At 47.2% G+C, this 21,488-nt stretch overlaps 1 protein-coding gene across 3 annotated transcripts in view; it reads right to left on the bottom strand.

Annotated features, from left to right (window-relative positions):
* The window catches only part of MED12 (mediator complex subunit 12), a 38,587-nt gene that overhangs the window by 16,929 nt on the left and 170 nt on the right, over positions 1–21,488 (bottom strand). For all 3 annotated transcript variants that reach the window (XM_030474681.1, XM_030474682.1, XM_030474683.2), the window contains exons 2-23: positions 21,067–21,171; positions 20,076–20,267; positions 18,182–18,341; positions 15,298–15,473; positions 14,919–15,029; positions 13,206–13,460; positions 11,484–11,630; positions 11,093–11,192; positions 10,472–10,608; positions 9,518–9,649; positions 8,999–9,125; positions 8,129–8,358; positions 7,605–7,685; positions 6,660–6,833; positions 6,238–6,382; positions 5,197–5,315; positions 4,903–5,046; positions 3,972–4,135; positions 3,580–3,711; positions 1,109–1,336; positions 766–910; positions 356–476 (exon numbers count right to left, since the gene is read on the bottom strand). In XM_030474681.1, the coding sequence (XP_030330541.1) occupies positions 356–476; positions 766–910; positions 1,109–1,336; positions 3,580–3,711; positions 3,972–4,135; positions 4,903–5,046; positions 5,197–5,315; positions 6,238–6,382; positions 6,660–6,833; positions 7,605–7,685; positions 8,129–8,358; positions 8,999–9,125; positions 9,518–9,649; positions 10,472–10,608; positions 11,093–11,192; positions 11,484–11,630; positions 13,206–13,460; positions 14,919–15,029; positions 15,298–15,473; positions 18,182–18,341; positions 20,076–20,267; positions 21,067–21,171 (3,325 nt within the window). The remainder of the gene's footprint in view (positions 1–355; positions 477–765; positions 911–1,108; positions 1,337–3,579; positions 3,712–3,971; positions 4,136–4,902; positions 5,047–5,196; positions 5,316–6,237; positions 6,383–6,659; positions 6,834–7,604; positions 7,686–8,128; positions 8,359–8,998; positions 9,126–9,517; positions 9,650–10,471; positions 10,609–11,092; positions 11,193–11,483; positions 11,631–13,205; positions 13,461–14,918; positions 15,030–15,297; positions 15,474–18,181; positions 18,342–20,075; positions 20,268–21,066; positions 21,172–21,488) is intronic.

Here is a 21,488-nt window from a genome sequence, read left to right as displayed (position 1 = left end):
CTCTATCCAAAATGCTAAGCGGAACCACATCAGCAGTGGGAGGTGTACTGTTGGAGTTCAGAGCTAAGTACACTGGTCAGACAGTGTGGCTGGTAACATCTCTCTGTGCTTATTTCAGCTTGCACACATACTCCAGAGAACAAGACATTGAAAAACCTCAGCACAACCAGTTTTTGATAGAAACCAAAAGGCCAGAAACCCTCTAAAGCAAAACGCTCAATTCTTAAGTACCATACTACATAAGAAATATTGGAGTCATGTTTCACAACTATGGGGTTCACAAAGTACCCTTCAACCACAGGCCTTTGGGCCAGAACTGAGACTAAAGACCAGCTTTCTGCAGGGATGCACTTACCGGCATTGAGGAGTGAGGGGATAGCAGCACAACGAATCAGGTCCTCCAGCAGCAAGCACTGCCGGGCAATGAGAATGGCAACAAAGGTGGCCAAGGAATCATGGAAAGATAAGTCACTGACCTGGAAGAGAGGACACCAGCCAGTGACCACAACAACCTCTGCCTCATTCCCTCTGTCAGCAATTCCTCAGCTTGCCTAGAAGCTGGGGGTAGAAGGGCCCATAACCCCAGGTCAATGTCCACGATCAGCCCAGGCTGCAACCACCACCAAAAGGTAGCCCTGGTTTTCAAAGCCTTTCCCCTGTCCTCAGAAGACAAAGCTTCCATCCCTTGTTCATTTCTGCCTTCTCCCAAGGGATCCCTCCACTCCTGCTTCAATTCCTTTTCCCCTTTTGAATGTTTGCACTTGCATCAACATTGCAGAGGAGATCATTGAAGCCACAGGTCCCATTATTGGAGGAACAGCACAAAGCTTTGAGCACACCCAGCCACTCGGCGCTTAGAGACTTGCAGTAGCCAGTTAGCTCAGCACACAGGATAGCAATGTCGTTCACCCTGGTAAACAAATAATGAAAAGCAAAGGGTCAACTTTGCTACTCATGCATGCCATCAAGTCAGTGACTCCCTAAGGGACCTCAGCCTTTGCTCCCTCTTCCTCACACCCTGAGATAGCCAAGGAATGGCTACTGGCTTTCTTACCCTCACCTAAAGATTTTACTATCTTGATAGAACCGTGCAAGTTCTGCGTCTCACCTGTCTGGGTCGTGGTGTCCCACACACACGTGCATAAGTGCATTACAGACAAAACTGTAGCGGTTGGCTGGGTTTTCATTGAGGCTCTTGCCCAGGTTGGTGTACGTAAAGTTATGTGCAGATGGATTTTCAATAGTGTCAATCATGAACTCTGGTTCCCATAGCATGTTGGAGTCAGATGGCTCAACATTGCAGTAGATTGTGTTCTTCACCTTGGAGCAGAAGTCACTAAACAGGACAGGAAAGAGAGATTAGGAATACAAAAAACTAAGCTTCTACTGAACTCCGATAAGTAAGTAAAGCAATCCTGTGAAAGACAAGCCCTCTGTGGGCAAGAACGTGTGGAAACTCAAGATCACTGCGTACCAACAAAGCCTCTCCCAAAAGAGTGAAGCTGGTCCTTTGTTGTAGAAGCACCTAGAAGTTACCTGTGGACTGAATGAACACAGCATGGGAATGGCTATTGCAGTTCAGACTGGGGAAAGACCTAGTCAGCCCCTGGTGTCAGAGCAGCTGATGCCCAGAGAAGAGTTTAAGAGCAAGGCAGGCACGTGGCAATACTGCTCCAGCACCCTTCACCACCCTGCTGCAAGCTAGGGCTGACAGATGTTCAGAGTTAAAGATAATGCTCTCCTCAACAGATCTTCTTCCTGAAAATTTGCCCACCTACTTTTTGAATCCCATAGATTTTTAACATTCACAACATGGAATGAGTTCCATGATAACTATGAGAACTATGAAGTTTATTCTTCTGTTTGGAACCTACCATTTGTTATTTTCTCTTCATTCCTTTTTGTGCTTATATTATAAAACAAAATGAACATTCAGTTTATTTTCCGTATCAACAGGAACTTTACAAACTTCTATCATTCCCCTTTATGTCTTCAGTGGGGAGGAGATTCAGTTCCTCACAAGTAAATCATTCCAAACCTCCGGTCATTTATCCACCCTCCTTTGGGCCTAACTTCATTACATGCTTTTTGGAGTTCATTGCCCCAAACCACAAGGCACAATTGTACCATGACTTAAATGGTGATCTAATGATGCTCTCTGATCTAATCTCTATTCCTTTCCAAACAATACCCAATATTAAATTTGCATTTTTGACTGTTACTGAACACTGATATTCTCAATTATGCATCTGTTAAAGCTCAGAGAGTAGGATATATCCATCCCTACACAGAGTTTAGAAGGGGACAAGGACAATCCTATGTGCATTATTTTATGTTTAACTTCATCTGCCAGTTTACCACCAGGTCACCATCACTGTGCCCTACTACAACAACCTGCAGCCATCTTCTCTTGCTACATCGCGAAAAACAGTTAAATGAAAAGTTTTGATATAGCCACTCATACAACTTCCAATGAGTAGAACAGCACAAGCACTAGCAGAGTCCTATGGGACTCCTCAGGAAGGGATCACCCTCAAACTACTAACTGCTTCCCACTCCTTTGCTTCATCTCTAACCTACTGTTTGCCTGCTAGAAGATATTCCTTTTCATCCCCGGCCATTTACTCTAAAGCCTTGCTGAACAGCTTTTGGGAATTCAGTTAGCCTAAGATGAGGTTCCTCCTTTCGATATGTGTGATGACTCCCCCAAAGAACTCCAACGCACCTGCAGCCACAGCGCTCCCTCTTGCTCTCAGTTCAGTCCAGACACGACTCCAAAGGCTCTCAGTAGCCTGGAGTTTAGCCAGCTGACAGCAAGGTACAAGCCACTCTCAGAACCCCTCAGTGGGGGTAACCCTGAGGGTTAGATGTCCCTGTGGCATATTTGCACTGAAAACACCAGTATGGAGCAGGGGCTGTGAGAAAAGACAAAGTGAAGCACTGTACTGGGAAACAGGGCTCTCAGGAGAATCACCCCTTCCCAGGATCATGTAAGCAAAAAGCCAGGGAGATCCAGGTACTCCATCTCTGGGCTGCTAAGGAAGGAGCTGGAGGGGAAGAGTTCCCAAGAGAAGAACTGCAAAGGGGCAAAAGGCCACCGGGTAAAGTAAGCCCATGGGACAGAGCCTCAGGGCAACATCAGCAGAGCAGAACCTGAAGAGAAACAGGGGCAGAACAAGGATGAGGAATGCAAAGGAACAAACCCAGAACCAAGCAGAGCAGGTTCAGAAGCAGTTCAAAGATTATTGGGCAGCTGAGCACAAGCAGAGAACAACCTTTAGAATGAACTGCTCAGTCATCAGAGTTTGGTATGAACAGATCTCTCTACTTCTGTCTTCTAGGAGTGGAGTAAGAAAAGACCTGTGAAGGTGAAGAGGACTACTGAAGGTAATGTACTAAAACCAACTTGACAATCTAAGGTTATATACTAGGTCATTACTGCCTGTGAAACAGTTGATACTTCAGTTCCCCATTGAGAGGATCTCAGGGACAATCCCATCAAACAAGATTACAAGCAAAGCTTAAGCCAAGGTGCTACACTGGTCAGCACCCACTGCATCCCACCTGGCTCATACTCACCTGAAGAGCTCCCCAAATTTACTTTTGAGGTGACTGCAGGAGGTATACAGGTCGTAGAGATAGGCCAGGATACAGCGCTCTGCGGAGGAGCCATCTGAGCGGTTCATGCCATGTTTCACCACCCCGCACAGACTGCATAGAGACAAAAATAACTGCTGCAGGGACACAAAAAGAAAATCTGAAGGAATAACCTCATTACATAGATATCTTCCTGACCACACAGCAGCAGTGCTCAGTGGGCAATATATCCTGTCCCTGACAAATTCCGTGAGCTGAACTTCCAGACACAAAGCTGCTGCCATTTAGGAAGGACACAGATACATCCCTGCCCCTTACAAGCCAACAGAAGATATATTGCTTCCTTCCACACAGTGAGGTGAAGATTCCCTTACCCTTCGAAGACCTGAGCCATCTGGTCCTGGTTCAATATAAGGCAGGAGTGGTAGTGCCGCAGCACAGCCACGATGCACAGGCACAAGCTGGTAGTGTAGCTGCCAACAAGGTCGGAGGATTTCAACAGCAGTTCTGCCTCCACCACGCTCAGTTCATTCAGCAACTGCACCCAATGACAGAAAAACCCTTCAACAGCCACAGGGGTAAGGTATGGTCAGAAATGGAGCAGGCACACCACACCAGCCTATAGGACCTGCCACAAAAGGGACTGGCAGGCGCTCGTTGCCTAGAGATGTACCCCTGAAACAGTTGGCATGCCATACTTGAGCAGTGTCTCAATCAGGCAGTACCAAGGGCTGTCAGTGCTAGGGTATCAGAGAGCGAGTGGGATATGGCCACAGATAGCAGCAGGAAGCTTGTTTTGTGCTTTTATCCTGCATGTCTCTATCAAGCTCCCTTTTTAAGGCTAACAGCCTTAATTCCGTTAGCAACCACAGCAAGGCTTCAAGAGACACCTGGCACAGGCTGCAGAAACAGCAACAGGATTTTAGCAGGACACAGAAGGCAGCCTGCACTGCCATGTGCCAAGGATCTTTCCAGGGGAGCGAGGCGGGAAAGCTGCTGGAGACAGACAACTCCCTTCTCACTCAGCACAAGGCTTTGCTGCAGCCAGGGACAGAGATGCAGTGCAAGTCCTTTGGAGACAACCCTGAAGCCTCTTGAAGAATAATCCTCAGAACAGAACATGTAAGACTACCAGCCACAACCTATTCTTACTAGCTGTAGCCTAGGAGCACTGCAAGGACCACCTCCATGACACATGTCAGAGGGCCACCAACAGTCCCAGAAGCCCAACTATTGCTGTGCAGATCTGCTGTCTTTCAGGCTGATGAGCCCTGACCCAGAAAGCATTTGAGGACACTGACTTACCTGGATGGCAAAGTCGATGAGACCACTGATATTGAGTGAATACTCCATCAAGTCAAATATGAACTGCACGTGCTGTACCAGAGGCAGGTGGTATGACATTCCCAAGGCAAAGCTGGTGATCTGTTCCAAGACATTGCGAGATACCTGCAAGTGCAAGAAAACACACACTACTGTCTCCCCTTGCAGAAGCCACTCAGCAGGCCCATTTCCCTTTCCCTCCAGGAAGCTGCTCTAAGTAACTTGAAGGGACACAGTCAGGGCCTAAGAAGGACAGCAGTCCCATAAACTTCATACCTGAGATGTGACTTGGTGCTGATCAAAGTGAGAAAGGTGCTGGAACTTTGCAAAGATATCTTCAGCTGTTGGGAATGCTTCTGGCTTGCTCTTTTTCCTCTTCTGGCCTTCCTCTCCACCTACCAAAGTTGGGAGGATCAGAAACCAGTATTAGGTTACCTTCCTCATCAGAGGAGGACTAGACATCAGCCATCAGCCCCTGCTGTCCAGCATAGCCAAAAAGCCTGAGCCCCACACCTTAGGCTGATAAGGACCATCCTGAATTCAAAATAATAAACTGCTGAGGAAGGAACTCCTAACCTGAGAATGGCAGTAGGGTTAATATCTAATTTATCCCAAGTGGTAAGTGAGGGTACTCTTTGGAGGGAAAATACTCTCTCCATTTAGATGTACACTGATTCCCTGAGGAGGACAGACGTTCTGTATTGGAGGTGTTTAGCCTCCAAGTTTCTTTGTTAGAGCACCCCATCTTTTAAAGAATCATCTTTCTACCACATTTCAAGTTACTTCTCAAGAACCAGACTAAGAGACAAAAAAAAAAAATTGTAGCCAGATTCTCAGCCAATAGAAGTCAGAGGTTTTCTATGGATCTTGACACAGCTACCCAAATTTCCCATCCAATGCATTTAGCATGTGCCCCAAGCATAATGGCATGCTACATCTACTCAAAGTCTTTGATGAATATGTATAGGCAAAGTCCTCTTCACTTCTTGTGCAAGCATCTAAATGGAAGACTAAAGAAAACCTGAAAAGTGGAAGTTTCGGCCAGGGTCTCACTCTGAACTGATATGACTTACTGCTCTTCTGAAGAAAAGTGTTTTAATTAAACAGATATTGCCACCAGGAAACCAATCATCTCACTTGCTTATGTTCCCAGACATGCTTGTTAGTATGTCTGGGAACAGAGCACCATTCCAGACTCTCAGTGACTGACAGAGTTTACCAGCCACTGTAGATTATATAAAATCCTTTCACTGCAACCCAAAGGAGACAACCCAACCGGACAGATGCTTCCACTTCAGAAGCTCAAACTCTACTAACCTGTCTCTGCAGTGCTCTTTCTGTTTAAAACTTTTAGAATGTCTTTGGTTATCTTCTTGATCGTATGCCGAGCATCGTCTCGTTGCTTTCCAACTCCAAAAAGAACTACCAGCCGCTGGTTACACTCGTGACTGCATGACTCCTCCTAGGGAACCAGAAAAGGCAACTACATTAGCAACTATGAGCCTGAATGCTTTCATCTTGGTTTACATCTGCATCTCTCAAAAGAAGAGTAAAGCTTCATCTCATAAGTTGTTCTGGGTATAAGCAAGGAGACATCTTAAGTAGTTCAGCTCCTGCAGCAGTGCAGCAAAGCCTAACTGGTCCTTACCCACCCACAGCAGTACTGCAGGGAAACCCAGCAGCCTCATGAACAGAGCACAAGGCAGCAACAGGGGAGGGGTTATGAGCAGATCTCATACCTGAGGAATAGGGAAGTGTGTTGCATACTGGATATGCCGAGGCTGGTCATATAGGGATGCTAGCATTCCTTCTACAGACTTATCCTTCAGCAGAGGCTTTGCTTCCTTTTCAGGATCTGGTTTCTCAGGGGAAGGGCTGGCTTTAGATTCACAATGCATTGGAGGAGAAAACATCTAGGGAGACATAAGAACAAGAAAAGGTAGTTAGGGAACATAGTCATGCAACAGCGAAGATGGCTGAAGGAAGGTACAGCTCCTCAGGCCTAAAAAGGGGCAGGAAGAGAGAGGGTTCGAGAAACATTCAGTTCTTAGGGCAATGACCAAGGCAATGTGCTAAGACACTATTCCCATTTCTGCTTCTGCTCCATGTTGTGCCTGGAGTTAAAAACAATGGGAAATAAATAACTACGACTTCGTATTTTGGGAACCACCTCCATAGAACAAGCAAGGATCCTAGGAAAATCTCAGGAAAGCCACATAGCTCTGCACAGCACACCTGCCTAACACGCACCTTGAAAGGCCAGAAATGGCTAGAGGAATGTAGGTACTTGGGGATTTTTCAAACACCACATTTTTATTGTTAAATGCCTCAAAACATTCTGCAGCCATGAACTTCACCAGGGACTGTAGCGATAGGACAAGGGGTGATGGGTTTGAACTTAGACAGGGGAAGTTCAGGTTGGATATAAGGAAGAAGGCCTTCCCTGTGAGGATAGTGAGGCGCTGGAACACGCTGCCCAAAGAACTGGTAAATGCTCCATCCCTGGCAGCGTTCAAGGCCAGGCTGGACGGATTCTTGGGCACACTGGAACAACTCTGCCACCTCCAGCACACTGGCTCTACAGCAGAGAGGAAACACTCACAGAAAAGCGAGGCACCTGCTGGCCCTGACTACAACATACTGACCTACTTACTGAGTAGCAGGCAGAAAATGCAGAAACATACCGAGAAGTCTGTTTTCTCCATGTCATCAAAAAGCATGCTGGAGTTGTGGTCAATGTCAATGGGCTCAGAAAGACCTGTGTCCTGGGAAGAGACAGAGCAGCTTTAGAACCTGGTCTACCAGGGAACAGGAGAATATTTATTTAACACAGCACTTGATGTCCATGTTGGACAGTGACAGCAATATGCCAACACACCCACAGACCTTCAACCCAAGCTGAAACTTAGCACACTGCAAACATCATGGACAGGCCTCACACAGCACCTCATTATATGCTGCTCTGCTCTGAGCAGTGCAAGATTTTCCTATCTACCCCTTTACATTCTGCAGGCCCTTTCCATCCACTTAGAACATAGCTTTCTACTTTTGAAACTGAAATGCTAAAGAAATAGGTTGGGGAAAGGGGAAGCATGAGTCACTGGTACACCCTCTGGCAGATAACAGCAAAGAGGCTGCAAAGCTGGAAAAAATGGGCAAGCACAACACAGGGACATGTGCAGGAGGACCATGATGCTTGTGCTTTCACCTCTAGCTTGATGCCACTGTTTCCTTCTGTCTCCTTCCTGTCATGCTCCTCAGCAGGGTCATCGAAGGGCGACGGCGGGCGAGGCCCATGAGAATCCATGGCAAGGTCACCCCGGGAGATGAGTGTGCACATGTAGATGTTGTGAGAGAAAACATCGTGTCGGATTAACTCACAGAACAGCAGCACCAGGTTAAAGAACTCCACCTTCTCATTTTCCTTCCCAGGATCAGCTGAAGGAACAGCACAGACAGTCAGGGCTATCAGAGGTCTACTGCAATGCTGAGCAACAGCAGCCACCTAAGCTAGGGCTAGAGAAAGTGTTTCCAGAGATCTCAACATAGCGATTGATACACAGTTGTGAGATTACAGCAGGGACTAAAAGCAGAAAGTTCAGTTTCAACAGGTAGCAGTTAAGTAAAAGCTCTCCAGTTAGTCCCTCAGACCAGAGGCACAGGACTTCAGTGTGGAAGTGCCATTTCTGGGTGTACAAACCAGTATCATTCAGAGTTGATAGTATCCTGTCCCCCTTAATCTATTTCAGTAATTCCACTGAGAGACTATTCCAGAGCTTTGTCACTTACTAGTTAGAAACCTCACTCTAGTTCTCAGCCTGAATTAATTCCAAATTAGGCTGCACTCATTTATTCTCAGCCAATGCTCTGTTAACAGAAGTGCTTCTGCATTATCTTTCTGTCACCTGGCCCTCCAGGATGCTTTCCCCCCCTCTCCAAGGTGTGCTCTGGATCACAAGCAAGCCAGAAAGAGACTTAAATATATCCAAGACCTAAACACAAGAGAAGAGCACACAGTTCAAAGTTTGCAGAAGAGGGAAAGCTAGAAACTGTGAGACCACAAGTTCTTATTACATACTTAACATAGGAGCTTGAGTGTCAAGGAACTGCATAAGGACATCCTGAAAGACAGGAGCGCTGGCTGCTGAGAGAGAGCCTGAGGAGATGGAGCCCTTCTCATCCACAACTTCAGAGTCCCCACATCTCTGTAGAAACAGAAAAAAGCACTGACAGCTGTCCCAGAGGAGAAAGTCACTATCCATAAACCCCTAAAAGAAGTTTTGAGAGACTTCTCCTATCTTGCACTTATAGGAAAGCCACCACACAGGTTTCTGTGAGCTACTTCACAGTCTTCAAGTATGCCAGTACTTCTGCACTGCAATCACCTGCCTTCAAACATAATCAAGAAATGGGATACACACGATCCCACAGGCTCATTTACAACCTACTTTGACTTAGGTGGAGCAAATGCCATAATTAACAGCACCAGTGTTAAGAGGTGCTGATCAGCCTTTCCTTTTGGTGCAAGGTAGATAATCATAGTTGGGTAACTTCTGCTCTCCTCACCACTGCTAACTTTCCAGGAATAAGGATGTACCTCAGCTTCTATCTCTGCTTGACGCTTCTCCAGGAGTTTGGCCACAACCATAGCCCTGTGGCGTCCAGAGCGCTTATAGCTGACAGCCCACTCGCACAGCAAGGCCACCACTGCATCGTCGTCTGGGGAGATCTGTTGAGATACAAGCACTACAGTGAGAACCTGAGCCAAGCACAAGAGGTGAGCAGTCCTAAGGCCTCAGGTTGGATAATAGTCAGTCCACTTCTAGTAGAGCACAGCCTGCAGACCACTACATTCCTGGAGGACAGATGTCAAGCTAAAGCTCTCCTGCTTTGCCTCTGCTTTGACTCCACTTTGCAGCATGAGGTGATCCACAGCCCTTGATAAATCTCAGGATGGCTTTGCTTCAGAAAACCATCTCTTCCGGCAGGACATCTACGGAGTGTTAATCCTAGCATACAGTGAAACACAGCTTCGAGCGCTATACAAAGTATGCAAACTACCGTTCCTGCAGCTCGCTGCCAGGAACCAATACAGTATTGGTAGCACTATGGTCCTACACGTTGTAAGTATGTCACCTCCTGGGCTAAAAGGAACTTGAACTGTGAGCTCTGACTGCCAGGAAGCAGCTGCCAGGCCAGAATTTGACCAGGCTAGCATTTACTTCTCTCAGACACATAACATGTCCTTATCATCAATGCGCTATCTGGGCTGATGTCCTCCGTCAGGAGACCTCCTCTGATGGCTGTGTAGATTCTCTCAAGCTTACACATTTTTGTTAGTGCAGACTTTCTAGAGCATGGACCCCCCCTTTCTCACTCTAGTACCTCCCTAATTTAAGGCTGGGCAAAATATTTTTCAATGGAGACTGCATCTCTTGGCCAAATGCCAGCCCCTGGTCAGCTCTGTGCAGATACAGGACAGCAACCATGGAACAGAAACAAGAACATAGCCACATGCAAGACCAGGCCCAGCAGCAAAGTCCCAAGGCACCTCATGACTGTCTTTGGTTGGGCCCAGCCCAAATATCCTGTTATACAAGGAATCCAAAGAGTTGCTGAAGTCAGATCTTTCAAAGCTATGGCTGTCCAGAACTTCTAAAGTGTGCAAGACACGGCCAATAGTGAAGCCTAGAAGAGAACAGAGAAGAGAAATGCATACTTGGCAACTGGTACAATAGACCCTGGAGCAAAAGTTTCTGTAAGCTCAGGAGACTGCCTAAGAAAAGCTGTACCAGCCAGGCAAGCATACCTAGCTCGGTATCCTGACTCTCACATCAGCCAACAGCTGATGTTAGGGGAAAGCATCAGAACATGGCATATATACAAAAGTATAGTTCTCTGGCCCACATTTTCAGCTTCCAGTAACAGAAACTCTTTATAGAAAGAGTTAGTTTCTTTACAGAAAGAAACAGAAACTTTTACACCTGGGTAAAAGGACCTGAGCAAGATTTTTGCATTGAAAAGAAAAAAAGCCATTTGTGTTTTATCCACTGCTGACAGTAAACACCAACAGCAGCAGAGAGGAAAAAATCAAAGAAAATAGCCAGACAGGAGGTTTCTCAGGGTAACACATGAAACATGGGGAAAGAAACTTTAACCTACACCAAGTTACCTGCTGTGGTTTCCTGGCACTTGTCAAAAGACCAGCGAACCTCCACAGCCTGGCCACGTTCCTTTATCTGCTGCTCAATCTCACGCAGCTTTGCCCGAACCTGAAAGCAATGCACTTGTGTAAACATACAAAAAGATGCCTTAGAAGTATTGGGTACCAAAATATCAGAAAATAAAGAGCATGACAGTAATTCTACTCAAGGTTAGATTCTGCCCATCTTCCAAAGGCATCACTGTCTTGCTTATAGCAGAATGGGAGGAATTAATTCCTTAGGAGTGAGACAGCACATCCAGCTCTGCTTATCACACAACATGAAAAGAAAATCCTGACAGAGGTAAGATACAGCTATTGCCTTGGGCCACAAGAGCCCCCTTTTTTGAAGGCTGCTCACCTGCTGTGTAAAGGTTGAATTCCCTCCTGGCATGGGCAAGTTGGACGGGGCTATAGGCAGGTGGTCCAATGGAGAGCCAGTCTTTATTCTGCTGTCAGTCAGTGAGTAATGCCACACAAGGGCACTTGGGCAACACAAAATTATACTCTGCAGCAGATAGAAAAGTCAGTATCGTTGAAAGGTCAAAACTAATCAAGTTCAATTACTTTCTACAGAAATAACCACTCCTTTATCCCACTGCCTAGACATTCATCATCCTGCATAAATATTTACTATCTGGGGGGAGTGTGTGTGTGTGTGTTTGTCCTAAGCTCTCAAAGTGTTTGGGCTAAAGACCATACTAGAGGAGACAGGAAGAAACTACTATTTCTGCTGCACTGAGTTTCTTGCCCTAGGTATGCTTAGGAAGCCAAGACCAGAGTTCCACATTATCCAAAAGCAGTACATGTTGCTGCAGAGCTCCCTGCTGCTTCTAAACAGAACTTATTTTCTACAACTCGCACAGTCAATGCACAACCCAACCCTCACGGTTCAGAAGAAGCATTTACGCTAGTGGCTTACAGCCCTCATCACGAGCAAAGTGTGAGAAGAAACATGAGTCAACAAACCCAAACTCTTTATACTGTATTATTTAATAATTCCAAGTATGATTATAGTAATGATTCTAATAACAGCACGATTATATATTTATTTTTATTCTTTTGCGATCTTGTACAGACACCCAGACAAACACACAAAACTTCACTGAACGATTCCGAGGATACACCCTTACAGCTTCTGGCTCACGAGGAACCAGACATTAAAATGGACAAGCAAGGCTGTTTTAAATACTCAAATGAAAGAATCCACCATATCTGGAGACCACCTGAGCAAAGGTTAATTATGTACGCTGTTAGAAATGCATGGTTCCAGCCTGACTTTACCCAGCTCCAACTTCCAGCCTCTAGATCTCATTCTGCCTCAGCCTTATCTACTATCTTGAGATCAGATCTGTAGATCTTCTACCAGAAAAGCTCTTCTAAGACACAGCAAAAAAGATCAGACCATCATTAACCAACTTGAACTTGTTCAGCAGGTTGTGTTCAAACTCCAAATCAGCCACATCTCTGAGGTGTATATGCTCATATATTTTTCCTAATGCTCCCCAAAGGATTTCTATATTTAAGAAGACATGTTTTATCACACACAAACTAGAAAAAACCCAAACAACTGAACTGCTCCCCATCCCTCCGGGAGCAGGGAGAGAAGAAGAGGGGAGTGAGCAAGCAGCTGCGTGGTTCTCAGTTACCGGCTGGGCTTAACCCACGACAGGGGTTGCTTGTTTTTAAGAGCTCACAAAACTACAAAACACTCATTTTTCACATAATTTCTTTTCCTAGATGACAACCTGTTACTGACACACTCGAGGTGAAACAACCCTTTCTTTCTCATCCCCTCTTCAGCAAAGCTTTCCCAGCTATCTGGGGCAGCTGTGAATAGAGCACAAGGCTCTATTCCAACCCAATTTTCTCATGCAAGTCAGTCAAGGGCATTGCTACAGCACTGATGACTGGTACGAAAGCTCTGTAACACCTCAGCAAAGACCCACCCTCAGACAATCATGGTTTGATATTTCTGTACTCAGGAAGTTGCTGACTCAGACTATAATATTTTTTCTGTGATGGCACACAACATAAGCTCTCCCTGTTGACGCCAGCATCGCCAGCCACTACTCAAACCTACCTGGAGGATGCAGCTGAGCCCATAAACCACTGGCCGGTGCTGGGGGCACAGCAGTAAGTCACTGAAAGGGCTGGGAGGAGGATTCCCTGCAGCTGGCTGAGGGGTGGGAGTTGAAGGAAGAGCGTTCCCTGTCTGGGCAGACAGGATGTGGGGTGGGTGCCCACCAGCACCATCCAGCTGCATAGCAAGCCTGCGGGTGCAGAAGTAGGCCAGGCGTCTGGACAGGTATGCAGACTGCACAAACTCTCCAGAGTACTGCAGGGGAAGAGAAAAGGGGAAAAAATCCTTGTTACAAGTAACACAAGAGAAACGCTTGACCCTCCCAAAGCAGATACTGTGTGGCACTGCCTTGTACAGACAGTCCCTTTTTACAGAGAGCTCCTTAAGCATCATGGATCGCCCACTGGCTACTAAGCATCAGAAAAGCCTTTTAAATGCTCTATGGCAATGACTTCAGGTATCAGGAGGTACCCACACCCAGTTTCAAAGGTCCGCCTAGAATCTGCTGCAACAGGAAAGAAAAAAAGCAGCAGTTGTCATGTAGCAGTGAACAGCGAGTCCAACTATCACAGCTCTGACACGGACGGGGATTACCAAGTCCAGTGCAGGGAAACAGGATAAAGGAGAAAGAAACAGAAGAGTACAGGACTAAAAAGGACTCCTTGCATAAGCAAGGATCGCTGTGGCTCCCAGCACCCCTGAAGCCCAGCAACTGTTCAACAGATCCTTTTTCTTCTCCCATTTTACACTCCTGGTTCTGATTTCATTTCAAGTATTTTGTGCTTTCTATAGAAATCGATGGTTTAAGAGCTAACCTGGTTAGATCTGTACAACGTCTTACTCTTGGCTTGTAAGTCCTCTGTGTTTAATTCTGCTTCCAAGGGGTGAGTCTGGGGGTGTAGGGTGGAAGGAGGGGGCCTGCAGCTGTAAAACGTGAGGCAACGCTGCGTTTCTCTGTAATTTTTTTTTTAATGGCCAAAACACTTGATTTGCAATTTTCTAACTTCCAAAAAAAATCCCTCAAAAAACCCAACAAAAAAACCCCAAACTATAGAGCTGTGGGGGCTTTCTTGTATCCTTGTAATATTTGAAAGGAATAAATGGTGACCCTTTAATATTTTAATTTATATTAAAAAAAAAAAAAAAAAAAAAAGAGCACAACAAACTAAGATGCTCCAAGGGTGGAGCAGCTCTGCTCTGGAGCCAGGCTGAGAGAGCTGGGCTGGGGCAGCCTGGAGAAGAGAAGGCTCCTGAAGGGGACACCTTAGAGCAGCTCCAGTGCCTAAAGGGGCTCCAGGAAACCTGGAGAGGGGCTTTGGACAAGGGCCTGTAGGGACAGGACAAGGGGAACGGCTTTAACCTGCCAGAGGGGAGATTGAGATGAGCTCTGAGGCAGAAGCTCTTCCCTGTGAGGGTGCTGAGGCGCTGGCACAGGGTGCCCAGAGAAGCTGTGGCTGCCCCATCCCTGGCAGTGTTCAAGGCCAGGTTGGACACAGGGGCTTGGAGCAACCTGCTCTAGTGGAAGGTGTCCCTGCCCGTGGCAGGGGGTTGGAACTGGGTGAGCTTTGAGGTCCCTTCAACCCAAACCAGTCTGGGATTCTGTGATTCTAAGACACTCCCTAGCATTCTCTGTGCAAAACAGCTTATCAACCCTTAGGCAGCAGGAAGGGGACACACAACAGTGGAAGTCAGCACCAGGTGTACATTTCTCACCCGCAGCAGCAGGGGCAGGAGCATTTTCAGAAATTCATCTTCTCCTGACCGTATTTTCTCAAAGCATTCAAGGACCCACGTCAGGAACTCATGCCGGTCCAGCATGCCATCCTGCACACAGATACAGGCAGAGCAAAACAAAAGCTTAAGCAACATGAGGGAAAGGCAGAGCAACAGCAGCTGCTTGCTTTTTAACAGTGGAAATCACTCTAGAAGTTTGCACAGTTCTGTACTACCCCTTTCTACTACTGAGCTCAAAACTATCTCCTGCTCTATAAGTCTATTCACAGAAAGAGAATATTCTGCAAAAATAAGTCACTTTGCACCACCTCCCCTAGCCCTCCTCTGCTACACACAGCAGCCCCCTCCAGTGCCTCACCTGGAACATAAACATAGCTAGTTTCTCATTGTAGTCCCACTGCTTCAAAGCTTGTTCCACCTCCTGAGGCATTGGCCCAGATGGTGAACCACATCCTTGCCCTGGGAGCTGTCTATAGAACTCCGCGATTTTCTGCAGCTGCTCCGACAGGTACTTGGTGATGATCTGTGTCCATTCTGGAGAGGAGGAAACAGGTCAGCAATGAGTGTCATGGTAAACAGAAGCAGGAAAGAACCAGGCTGGTGGACAGGAAGAAACACAAAGTGTTCCTGTCATTTGAAAAGGACAGAAAGACAAAGAAAGAAAACTCAGAGACACGATACTAAGTTTGCTTGTGGCCTGAGGGTGGTATGGAAGAAGAGGCATCCAAAGAAATAGGAAACAAGGGGAAAACTTCCATGTTTAGGGGGCATGGTTACTTTGTACAAGGAAAGTTGGGAAGAAATATTCCTCAGTTGCAGTTGTTGAGCATCTTTGAGACTTGCATTTGTTGAGCATTGGAGAGAAGAGACTTTCCAGCATGAAGCAGTGTTAGGCCAGCCTGGTTCAGTATTCTCAATGATGTGACAGACAGCAGAAACACTGGAAACACTTCAACTCTGAACTTGTTCTCAATCTCTTTCAGATATCTGTGTAAAGCCATGGCCAATGATTTTATAAAGTAATTGTCTTCACTTAAAACCTAACTGTATAAGAGACAAACTCAATACACAAAGTGAGCACTATTACACTCCTCTGGGACAATGCAGATAGCAAACCCCAAGGCAAAATATACAAGAACATGAACAAGACTTACAGGGTCAGCGGGGCAGGACAAACACCCAAAGAAATAGGAATAAATATAGTTCTACTTCAGGAGATTGGTTTGTCAAGAAGCCTGTGTAACTTTTATAACACAGAAAAATAAGAAGATAAAAAGAAATATAAGTCCATGGACTTCAGCAGCTAATCCTACTTTCCAAAGGAGTGATCAGGTCCTGTAGTCACTGCCATACAGGTTTAGGAACCATGTTTAAAAACAGAAACAAGGAAGACCCAAGGAACTACAGACCAGTCAGTCTCACCTTGGTGCCCGGCAAGATCATGGAGCAGATCCTCCTGGAAACCATGCTAAGGCACACAGACAGTAACAGAGTGATTGGTGACAGCCAACATGGCTTCACTAAGGGCAAATCGTGCCTGACAAATTTGGTGAACTTCCATGATGGGGCCACAGCACTGGTGGATAAGGGAAGAGCAACTGACATCATCTACCTGGACTTGTGCAAGGCATTTGACACTGTCCCACACGACATCTTTGTCTCTAAACCAGAGGCATGGATTTGATGGATGGACCACTCAGTGGATAAGGAATTGGCTGGATGGTTGCACTCAAAGAGTTGTGGTCAACAGCTCCATGTCCAAGTGAGACCAGTAATGAGTGGTGTCCCTCAGGGGTCAGTGTTGGGACCGATCCTGTTCAACATCTTTGTCGGCGACATGGACAGTGGGATCGAGCACTCTCAGCAAGTTTGCTGATGGCATTGAGCTGTATGGTGGGGCCGATACGCTGGAGGGAAGGGATGGGATCCAGAGGGACATGGACAGGCTGGAAAAGTGAGACTGTGTGAACCTCATGATGTTCAACAAGGCCAAGTGCAAGGTCCTGCCCCTGGGATGGGGCAATCCCCAGCTCAAACACAGGCTGGGGGGGGACTGGATGGAGCAGCCTGAGGAGAAGGACTTGGGGGCATGGGGTGAGGAGAAGCCCCCTATGAGCTGGCTTCAGTGAGTGCTAGAGCCCAGAACCCCCCATGTGCTGGGCTGCACCCCCAGAGTGTGAGCAGCAGGTCAGGGAGGGGATCCTGCCCCTCTGCTGCGGGAAGGGGAGACCCCCCCTGCAGTCCTGATCCAGCTCTGGGGCAACAGCACAAGAGGGACGTGGAGCTGCTGGAGCGAGGCCAGAGGAGGCCCCGGAGCTGCTGTGAGGGCTGGAGCAGCTCTGCTCTGGAGCCAGGCTGAGAGAGCTGGGCTGGGGCAGCCTGGAGAAGAGAAGGCTCCTGAAGGGGACACCTTAGAGCAGCTCCAGTGCCTAAAGGGGCTCCAGGAAACCTGGAGAGGGGCTTTGGGCAGGGGCCTGTAGAGACAGGCCAAGGGGAATGGCTTTAACCTGCCAGAGGGGAGACTGAGATGAGCTCTGAGGCAGAAGCTCTTCCCTGTGAGGGTGCTGAGGCGCTGGCACAGGGTGCCCAGAGAAGCTGTGGCTGCCCCATCCCTGGCAGTGTTCAAGGCCAGGTTGGACACAGGGGCTTGGAGCAACCTGCTCTAGTGGAAGGTGTCCCTGCCCGTGGCAGGGGGTTGGAACTGAAGGAGCTCTGAAGTCCCTTCCAACCCAAACCAGTCTGGGACTCTATGAAACCAGAAAACAGCCAGGGGAGCTCTCCTAGATCATGTAATCTGGGGCAGGCCAGGATGCAAAGGATGTTAGATACGGGATCCAATGAAGCTAAATCGAATTGGAAACACAAACAGGGAGTAACACATCAGAATTTTCTGAGAAGTGTACTTACTCACTTGAGAAGCAGCTAATCAGTCATTGCTAAATTATAATATCTACAATCTTCGTAAGGTAAAAAAACCCAACAGGTTGGACAGCAGAGAGGCACAGCAGAACTTAAGGGGGAGAACGAAGAGGTAGGCTTTCAGGAAGTGTTTGTGGCTGCTACAGCTTATTGTTCAACAGCGTACTTTCACAGGTGGGCTCTGTTGTTTTAGATAGTTACACACGTCAGAGCACTAGGACTTATCAGCAGGAAACAAGCGTATATGGATTCCCAGGCCACCTCTTACTATGCAAGAGCAGACTGAGAATAAAACATATGGGATGGACAAAACCAGTGCTTACCAATGAAGGGATCAATGACATGACGCTTTTTCACCTTGGTTTCTGTGATGGCAGCATAATAAGCACAAGTCATTTTGATGAGCCAGGCTGCTCTCATTACTGGAACGGTGTATTTTGCCAAATAACCAAAGACTTCTTCCTTCTTGCTAAAGATTGGCACCTGTAACAGAATTGAGAGGGAGAATTGCAACCAAGGACTGAGACAGGAACTATTCCAAAGCAACTACACACACTGTAGGTGCTGCAAGCTGTGAAAAAGGTACTGTGTTGCTCTGTATCTCAAAACACTTACTGCAAGAATTCACCTCTGGTCAGAAAGATGATCCACATTTCAGTATAAACAGAAACAAAACAAATTGAAAGAAAACAGAAAACACAATTACATCACTGTAAATCCACACCCTGAATCCCGAAAACAGCTTTGAGGATATCCTCCAGAGGTGACATAAAAAACTACAAAAGACAGACTAAGAACCGAGTCAGAAACACACAGTATCTACTCTACAGACTCAAGACAGGACTCTTCATTATGTAAACAGAACAGAGCGGTTATAAAAGTCTTGTAATATCACAAGTAGCCAACAGAAGATTGTGAGAAACAGGGAATTGAGTATCATAGTAAGAAGGAATTCGTGAATCCAAGATTCGAAATTCAAGATACAATTCGGGGAGAATACCAGTGAAATCCTCACACTGCAGATCTATAAACCAGCAAGCAGTAACACATCACAGGTAATAGCACAGCTGTGGGGCTCACTTCCACACGGTATTACGGAGAGCAAAAGTATGCCCATGTTCACAGAGGAATGAGACAAATTCACAGGGAATGTGTCCATCTGAGAGCTAGCTCCAAGTCTGAACTACCTGAACTACCAATGCTTCAATCGCTTACTTGCTGTGTTTCTTACATTCTTCCCAACCGTTCTGACACCTCAAAGACACACACAGACCACTTGGTTACCGAGTCACTGCTTCCATGTCTAAGTCCATGAAAACTGATGGAGCCCACAGCAGAAAACTGGGGAGGGCCTCGAAAGGTTCAAGCTTTCAAACTGACCTCAGGAAACTGACAGCCAGCATGCAAAGACAGACACAAGGACTAAGTTTACAAAGAGACAGATCCTGGGAAAATCTGATTATTTCCCCCCCGAGAGTGACTCAGAACACCAAGGACCAAGCTCCGGTTTCTAAGCTCCATGCTCTGCTACCGTTTCACAACTGGAAGTTATGTTTTCACTTAATATGTACTAGATTCCCGAGTTCCTTGTTTACAGGCCCACCCTGACAAAGAATCAGCTCCCCTTGCTATCGGGCCTCATGCAATGCAGAGTAAAACCCTTCTTTTTACTTTCATACTCTACAGAATTCATTGCTGTCAGGGAACTACCTAGCCCTGGATGCCAGGGCACAGAAATGCTGTAGCCTGGCTGAGACCAAGCTATAATACACATACACTTCCAGCTTAAAACCAGAAATGTATCACTGCAACCAAAGCCTGGGAAGTCACTCAGCTGATTATGCCCAGTAATTCTCACTATGACTTTTGAGAACTTGAAAAGCCCTCCCTATAAGAATAGCCCTAATCCAAATAATAGACCAGAGGCAACAGTGGCAGCTCTTCTGAAAAAACAGCCAAACCTTTAAATAGATCAGTTGTATCATGCAAGCCAAAAGCTTGCACAACCTCCAATCAGACAAGGAACCAGTTCCCTGAGTGGGAATGATGAAACCAGTGCACTACAAATCCTGGATACTCTTTTCAAGCTGAAAGCTTCAAGAGTTGAAGACAGAAGAAACATCTCCAAATAATAAAAACCTTCTACTATAGAAACATTTCAGAAACAAGCAGACACTAAATGCTCTGCCCTGCCAGGCAGCCTCTCCTGTGACATACCTTCTTAGCAAGATGAGTGAGGGGCTTAGTTCCAGCCAGGTCTGTGAACCAGTTGTTTATGGCACTCTGGGAACGCGCTGTCACCAGCCAAAAGTTATCCTTCTGATTCACCTGGGGTTTCCGTCTTCCTGTGTCAGGCAGTGTATTGCACCGCAGCTTTTCTGCAATAATACTGCTAAAATTTGAGCTGATCTGGGGAGGGGAGGGGGGAAAGGAAAAAACAAAAGATGAATGACAGGTTCACAGGTCAGAGATCTATTCTATGTGCTTAAAATCTCATTCATCATTCCTACCAGTAGTCTCACCAGTAAATACTCAGTAGTATCTACACAAAAAAAACCCCAGCCCATAGTTTCCTTTGTTATACTTGCAGAGAGGAATGCTTCTAGACAACTCATAAAATGACCAAGCAGGGACTCAAGTTGAGACAGAGTTCTCTATAAACACTTGTCAAACCAGACAGAAGGCTTCATGGACAGATGTCAGCCAAGGAAAACAAATATACTGTGCTTATTGATGCCTTACATCCCAGGTCACCACTAGTCCTCTGGTCAGGGAGGCCAGGAGGTCAACATCTTGATTTTAGAGATTGGAAAAATGGAGTTGAAGCCCATGTTTAAATTGCCAAAGGTTTCAAGAAATTTTACTTCCTTTCTACCACGGCCATAATGTAACCAAATCAATAGGGAGTTTCCCATTTCCAGTATCCTAGCCTTCCACTTTAATTGTGAAATAAAAGAACTATATAAGAATACAGGAACTCTAGATGCTGGTTTAACAGAGACCAAGACAAGAACCCACTCTGTCAAAGGTGGCACACAGTTCCAAAAGAATGCAGAACTTTGATTCTACAGGGAGAGAGAGTTCGGTCCTAAGATACCCATCCCCAAGGGAAGGGTCTCCTGGGCCTGGACACAGGAAGGAACGAGCCCCAGGACAGTCCAGGAGGCAGCAGCCTACCGGCACACCCCACCGCCCGCCCGGGGCTCACCTTCGCCGGGTTGAAGTTGACATTTTTGGCACTGCCGTGCTCGTCCCCGGAGACCGCCGGCTGGTTGTTGAAGCCTTGCTTGACGTTCAGCGCAGTCAGCTCGTCCTGCGGGGGAAGCACGGTCAGCAGGGCCCGCCGAGGCCGCTCCGAGGCCCCTCCGCACCCCCCGCCGCGGCGGCTCAGCCAGCGCGGGGCCGGAGCGAGGCGAGGGCCCGGCGGATCCCGGCTCCCTCCACGCCCTCGGTGGCAGGCGGCGACCCCGCCGAGCGCCGGGACACGGGAGCCCCGGCCCCCGCGGCCAGGCCCGGCCCCGCTCTCGCCCAGCCACCACGGGGACGGCCGCGGGACTCCTCACCCAGCCCCAGCCCCAGCCCCAGCCCTGCCGCGGGCTGCAGGCACGACCCCCGGCCCCGCGCCCCGGG

The sequence above is a fragment of the Strigops habroptila genome, chromosome 9 (assembly GCF_004027225.2).
Source record: "Strigops habroptila isolate Jane chromosome 9, bStrHab1.2.pri, whole genome shotgun sequence".
Lineage (NCBI taxonomy): Eukaryota > Metazoa > Chordata > Aves > Psittaciformes > Psittacidae > Strigops > Strigops habroptila.
The sequence above is the reverse complement of the archived record's forward strand: the minus strand, read 5'-3'. Positions and strand labels throughout refer to the sequence as shown.